This window comes from Nothoprocta perdicaria, unplaced genomic scaffold, assembly GCF_003342845.1.
Source record: "Nothoprocta perdicaria isolate Ctin4 unplaced genomic scaffold, notPer1 scaffold_290, whole genome shotgun sequence".
Classification (NCBI taxonomy): Eukaryota; Metazoa; Chordata; class Aves; order Tinamiformes; family Tinamidae; genus Nothoprocta; species Nothoprocta perdicaria.
Genome location: NW_020455522.1, coordinates 136279 through 143334, shown reverse-complemented (window position 1 = coordinate 143334; position 7056 = coordinate 136279). Strand labels below are relative to the sequence as shown.

Genomic DNA, 7056 nt, shown 5'->3' with positions numbered 1-7056 from the left:
GGAAGGAAGGAAGGAAGGAAGGAAGGAAGGAAGGAAGGAAGGAAGGAAGGAAGGAAGGAAGGAAGGAAGGAAGGAAGGAAGGAAGGAAGGAGGGAAGGAAGGAGGGAAGGAAGGGCCGGCCACATGGAAGAGATGAGCTATTAGGATTAGGGAAGAGCCAGACCACTCTTGGGAAATGTTATATCCCATCTGTCGTAAGCACGTAAGAGACATCCCGGGTCTGGGCAAAGGCACATCTCCTCATGATCCTGTCTCCAAAACCCTACCAGCCAGCACCCATAAGCCAGTGGCTAACAAAAAGTGTGCACTCTCCATCCCAAAACATACAAAAGCTCTGGGCTTGAGTAGGAACATGTCTCTCCATCTCCACAACTTCCACCAAGCACCAAGCCAGCTTCTTCCTTTTCCTTCTGGCCATGCTGTGGTGCACATAGTGGTGCAGCAGTTCAGCAGAACCAAATCTAGTGCAGCTTAGGAGAGAGGCAGTTTTAAAACCCTGTTGTATTTTATCGAGTGAAGGGCTGCGCTCAGTGGCCTCCCCAGGCTTGACATCAGCTGCCGTGGCGTCTTCGTCCCACTCCTGGAAAACAAGCCACACTATTGAGGGAGAGCCGCGAAGGGCAGCAGGTCTCGTTCACAGCCTGGCACGTCTTGACACGACAGCAAGGAGAATAAGTGACTGTTTCACACAAGCAGATGGGCTGGAAGAAGAGGGAAAATATGCTAATGGAGAAAGGACTAAGGATGATAAGGCAGCGTCTAGAGCAGGTCCTGAAATAGGCACAAATGCTTCAGTTCTCAGCACCCATGGGAAAGGGTGGCCATAGGTAGACCCAGTGTTCAGTCCTTCAGGCAAAGATGCAACAGTCTGGGAATTAGTCCTGCTCCAGTCTTTCCAAGATCACCATCTGGTTGAACCCTCCAAGGGTCTTGCTCAAGACCCTCCAAGGATTTTGCTGCTCTGGACAGCCAAGTGTCCTGAGCCCTGGGAGACTGGCTTGTTCTTGTTCTCTTTGGCCAAATAACTGAACAAGTATTGGCTTCAGCAAGGAAGAGGYACAAGGAGCATATATGGCAGAATGAATGGCATAGGTTCAACCTTAAGCCCAATAGACCCTGTGGGATTTGAACCTGGGTTTCCTATCCCATAATGACATGAGGACATGAGGGCAGCACCACCTGTTTCTTCCCAGGCTGCGTTTTGAATCCGTAAATGTTGCCAGAGTTGTCTGACCTTGAAGCTCAGGTCACACTGAGGAGAAGAGGCTACAGGTCTTGCGACTACCCCAGGCTTTTGCAGTTGGCTGTTTTAGGGTGGTCAGGGCACATAACCTGTGTGGTCCATATGGGAGTTCTTTAGTTTGTCCAAGGAGTTCTCCCTACTTGCTGGGTTTTTTTTCTACCAGGACTGAAATGGAAATTTTGCCCTCCTGGGAAGAAATCTATACTATGTAGTCCAGGTTTAACCTGTAGCAAATATCAGTCCCAAGGGCTTGGTGAGTTTTGCAAAGTGATTTTCATGTTTAGTAAAGATCTTCAGCTATAACACAAAGTGCAAGAGCAGGAAATCCTAATGCTTCAGGGATGCTCAGGAAAAAAACTGTCCCTGAAGAGCAGATGATGGTACCAGACAGTAACAACCCTTAGGAGCCTTGCTGAGGAGTTAAGCAGCTCTTGTTTTAGGTGGGGTGGAGAAGTAGGTTGCAGGAATAATGCTTCTCTGCGTGTTTGTGTGCAAATAGCTCCTTTAAATAGCCACACCAACGGGCTTGGAGGATGATTTGAGTGCTGGGATCTCTTCCCCCATGATCAAAGCAGGGCTGGATATGAATAGAGCTGGGGGAGGACCTCAACAACTCTTGGAGCCCAAACCTTTGCCCAGAAAGAGCATCCAGTCCAATCCAGCCCCGCCAGAGGTCTGTGTACTCTGTTCTTAAAACCACCAGAGCGCTGGCGATCATCCATCACCACCCTCACCACTAGAAATTTTCTCTTTGGTTTGATTTGAAAATGTCTCGCTCCAACTCGAGACGTTTTATCCCTAGTTATTTTTTCATCCACAAATCTTTGGCTGTTGGTGAAGAAGCTGTTGTTTAGCCCTGGAATGGCTCCAGATCTCTCCACTGGATGTATTAGTTTTCCTAAATTCATAACCATCACTGCGATATTTTTAGCTCTGCTCAGCAGTAGTCAAATAAATCCCAGTGCAAAGCAGGGGAGAGGCCTGCTGGCTTCCCAGAGGGCCCCCAGCCCTTTTTTTCCTCAAGGTCCAGGCCAAATGGTGCAGAAAGGACTGTGAAGTCCTCCCTGGGAGTGAGCAGGGACCATGACTGTGTGCAGTACGATCTAAATCCAGGCTATGACCCAACATGCAGATGACAGGCATGAGGCATGGCTTGCATTTTGTTACGGGAGGACTGAATTTGAGGTCTTGAGGAGGTAGAGCCATGCTGATGATCCTTGTTCTCACAGCAGGACACTGACAGGTACAGAAACATGCTTCAAAATCGGGTAAAAACAAGAGCAGAAGTGCCCTTTGCCCTGGACTTGACTGAGGCTGCGGCTTTATTCATAAGCCGGGCTGATCCTAAGTGGCCCCACATCCACAGTTCCTCCCTTTGGAGGTGCTGGAAGCAGCCTCTGCTTGTACAAAAGCAGGAATCGGTACATCTGGCCTCCCCTCTGCTCCCCGGCAGGCCCTTCCAGCCTACGTGCTTTGCCAAATGCTTGCTGGTCTGGATTTAATAAGCAGCAGCTTTGCTCCAGGAGTGGAAATTCAAAGTGGATATTTCAGCTGAGCATAACRCGGGACTGCAGTGCAGCCACAGAGAAGTTATAGCAACAACTTCTGGATTGTGGTCACAGCACTTCTTGCGTGTGTTTCTCTGGTGGCAGAGCCAAGCTTCGCGTTAGAAAAAGCACCGTGTCACAGCATAGCTAAGACACTTATTGCATCTACTTCTAGAGCAAGACACATCACTGCTTGCCCCTTTTCTTGGTCCACTTCTGGTGCTCCTAGGCCAGGACTGTGGAGCTGAGCAGCCCAGAAGAATTGTCTTCATGCTATGCATTCAGCACCATTCCTGAGCTGAGGGCCTGGGGATACGGGTGAAAGCTCGGGAGAGTTCCAGGCATTCCCTCCTGGTTATGAGACAAGCAGTGACCTCACGAGGCATGCTGATGTTGTGGAGCTTCCTTTTTAGCATGGAAAAGCTTCTCCATCCCAGCCTCCAGAGCCCCTGATCCGTGAGATGCCCCAAAACTGGTGGTGTGGGAGGACTGGTCAGCAGGACTAACTGTGGAGATCTGGGGTGAGAAGTGTGGATTCATGCTGGGAGGTCCACACGGCTCCTCGTAGCCCTTGCCTTTAAGCAGCTGAGCCCTCCCTGCTGTGACACCAGCCTCCCTGCAGCTGGTAGCAACCTCACCAAGAAATGAACTTGCCCAGCCTGCCTCTCCAATGTTAAAAAAAACAAACAAAAAAACCCCCMCACAGTTTACCTGCTGAAACACGAGCATTATATTTGGTCAGGACAGGGCCACTCCAGAGGAAAGACTGAGTTTTGGTGGAAACCAGGATCCTCAGGTGGTGCCCAGTTTGGGGATGTGCGGTGGGTTGGGGGCAAGTGCTGAGGTGCCACGTGCGAGCTTCAGAGATGGTGCCACAGTCGTTAGCTGTTGAGTTCTGCAGTTTGCAAACCATGTTTGGAGCGAGACGTGAACCTGAGTCCTTTACCCCAATGACAGGAGTGATATATGTAGGGAAACAGTTATCTACAGACACTTGGAGTGTAATGCAGGACCTATGCAGATGTATTTCTTCTAAGGCAGAGAAKGTGTGGAAGATCTCATGAACAAAGAGGGCAGATGAGGAGGACAAGCAATCAGGCAAATGAGTGCAAAGTCATGCAGCTTGGGATACTATGGGCAGGATATCCCTCCTCAAGAGGTAACTGAAGGAGAGAAAGATCTGAGTGTGCTCAGATTGAGATATTCAAGGCACAAGAAAGACAAATGCAGCCCCAGATTCCCAGAAATCCCACAGGATTTCCAACAATGTTGTTCTAGGATCTCTCCTATATTGTGGRTGTGATTCTGGATGCACATGTTCAAGAAAGTAAGCAAATCCATCCAGGACCCGGAGATAGGAAGGGCACAGAGGCCAAGCAGGAATGGAGGACCCAAGATTTGAAGGGAAACAAGAGTTTAGSTATTCAGCTTGCCAAAATGAAGGCCAAGAAGGAACAGGATAAGAAGAAGAGCAAAGAACTCTGAGCTAAGAGGCAGCGCAGGCAGGGAACAAGACATTGCAAAAATCACCCATTTTCAGCCACCAAGACTAGGCACCCAGAAACTGCTTCCCATGGGAAGAGTGAGCACAAAACCCCCAGCAGAGATGGAGCGGGGCTGCTAATGAGAGTACACTTGYCAGTGACAGGCATCATAGGCTGTGTGACTCCAGGGATTCCTGGCCAACCTTGGACTTCTGAAACTACATTTGCACAAACAACTGCACCCAATCCTAAGGTGCTGCACTGTTGGCTTTAGGTTATTCTTTACCTCATATTTCCAACCATTCCATCATACAGAAATGGCAACCAGAAGCCAAAAGTTCAAAGACTTTGTCTCTGAACCCATGGGAAATAAGACTATTACAGAAGTAGACGGCATTGATGAGGAGCTTGGATCTAAACTAGCTGCAGATGGTTTTGACAAGGTAACGTCTTTCTTTCCTTCCCAGACACTGCCTGTTTTCCCAATGGTCTCATTAAGAACATTAACTCTTGTTAATCCTTTCCCTTGTGGAACTCCCACACTCCTGGTGGCATCCTTTCTTCTCCCCTCTTGGCTATAAAAGATGTCCCACTGTATAAGTTTCCCTGAGACATAGTGGCCAATTGTTCCAGGCTAATTGAACAAGACGACGAGCACTAGGTAAAAGAGCAAGATCAATTATCAGTAGTTCCTCTGTGTATCTTTGGAGAGGTACTAACCAAAACTTACTTAAATCTTTTTTTTTTTGGAGGGAGTGGGTTTCAAAATTAAACTTATCTTCTCAGAGAGACAGTTGTGAAACTGCAACCACGCCTCCCATGGCTCAGCTAGCTGTAAATGTTCATTAAACCACAATTTTGATCCTCTGGACATGTCCTCTGAGGATGAGGCTTGACACCAATGAGACCCACCTGGTCTTCCAGTAGCTTCAGCCTCCCAGTTGCATGCATGATCAGTTTGGTTCTTCAAGCAGTTCCTGCTCTCCATGGCACTCAGGATTAAACAAAAAGGGCAAGAAGAAGGTTTTTGCATCCTACTTGCTCCTGTCTCCACTCCTATGGCAGTTCTAGGAGACCTGTGAGCAGATATAGCTCATAGCTACTTCCTTCCTTCCCTCAAGAGATTAGATGAAACCTGACCCTAAAGATGTGGGTCTGGCAGCCTGTGAGAGAGACATCAGGTGAGCTACAGAAGGACGAGCCATCCCAGCTGCATTTGCTCACAACCCCAAATCCATGACTTTCAGAGAGGCTAATGCAGTCCACATGAGTGGGATATTCCTTGCAATGGTATTTGTAGGCCAATAAACCTTCTTCTGTTTCCCTTACCAGGCGTACATCCTGCTTGGCCAGTTCCTCCTCCTGAAAAAGGATGCTCCAACTTTTCAGCAGTGGTTGGAAGAGACTTTTGGTGCCAGCTCAAAGCAGGCTGTGCAGTGTGCCACTTGCCTAGCAGAATGGTGCTACAGCATCATCTAAAGTATCAGGTCACCAGATGGGCTCACTGTCATCTTCTTGAGGCTTAAATAAAGCATCTCCTGAAGTAACAGTATGACTTGAGCAATTTGTTTCATGCAGCTATGGGTCTGCGTGCACCAGCCAAAGGGGTAGAAATCATGAGGTTTATGAAATAGTGAAGATGGTGTGGGATTGTGCYGACTCCTTCACTGGAGAATTGCTCTGAAGAGGCTCCTGGGACCCAGGTTCCTCAAGCAAGACTGATGGTAGACATCTGGTTGAACCCTCCCATAGACTGTTCAACTCCCTGCTGTCATACACGGTTCCCCCTGAGCAAGACTTGGAAAGATGAGCTGGCCCTGGTGTCTTCATCTAGGATTCCAAAAACCTGCAACTATAGAGAACATCAACCTCAGGGGCTTGAGACAGATTCCCCAGGGAAGAGGACTGATTTATTGCAGCTGGGCCATGCTTTGGCCCAGCACATCATCGGTGTCACTCGAGCAGCGAGGAATAGGTTGGGTGCCATGATGTGACAGCAATTGGGACACTCCTTCACTATGCGCAATAGGAAAAGCCAACCTGAAGACAAGGCCGGGAACATGAGCTAACTTGGAAACACAATGGCTATAGCAATCAAAAAACCCTGCAGGGAAGAGAGTAAGGAAATTACCTAATCTCTCACCAGACTGTGTGATGTCCTGTGTCCAGTTTTTCAAATTTTATGTTAATTGACAGTAAATTAAATGAGGCTCCACAACACAGGGTGGGCAGTGGCTTGACCTGTCTTCATCAGGACACGTTGGTCCAGGATGCTTTAGACATCCTGGGATCTTTCACATCAAAATAGYAATATCTTAATGTGTCTTTAAAAGAGATGCACCTAGGAATCGCTGTTTTCCCCAGTGAAGCAGAACATCTATAAAGAGAGTTTGTGTTCTGAGCATTGCACATCTGCAGTGGGGCTAATGAAGTAGATCTGGAGGTGAAGTAATTAGGGGAGGCTCTAGGACACCCTTCTCCTGGCAGAGGATGGCTGGGGATCCAGCCTGGGGGGAAGAATCCTTTATCATTCCCAGGGAGTTATCTGAGGGTATTTTTCCTAAAAAAAAAAACAGAAAGAAGAAGGAGAAGGAGAAGGAGAAGGAGAAGGAGAAGGAGAAGGAGAAGGAGAAGGAGAAGGAGAAGGAGAAGGAGAAGGAGAAGGAGAAGGAGAAGGAGGAGGAGGAGGAGGAGGAGGAGAAATAGAAAGGAAATGGAAGGGAGATGTTAGGGAAAGAAGAAAGAAAGAGAGAGAAAAATATATTTTAAGCTCTTATTCCTT

The 7056-nt window shown here is 48.1% G+C and overlaps 1 protein-coding gene across 1 annotated transcript; it reads left to right on the top strand.

Annotated features, from left to right (window-relative positions):
* Positions 1-4551: 4551 nt before the first annotated feature.
* Positions 4552-5753, top strand: BANF2 (barrier to autointegration factor 2). Its single transcript, XM_026041749.1, has 2 exons — positions 4552-4717; positions 5607-5753. Exons 1-2 carry the CDS (start codon positions 4592-4594, stop codon positions 5751-5753), a joined length of 273 nt encoding a protein of 90 aa, XP_025897534.1. The 5' UTR covers positions 4552-4591.
* The last annotated feature ends 1303 nt before the right edge of the window (positions 5754-7056 follow it).

Excerpts from the sequence above, each read along its gene's own strand:
- BANF2 (XM_026041749.1), top strand. The coding sequence starts at position 4,592 with ATGGCAACCAGAAGCCAAAAGTTCAAAGACTTTGTCTCTGAACCCATG. Across the intron at positions 4,718-5,606 it reads CTGCAGATGGTTTTGACAAG|GCGTACATCCTGCTTGGCCA; the intron begins GTAACGTCTTTC and ends TTCCCTTACCAG.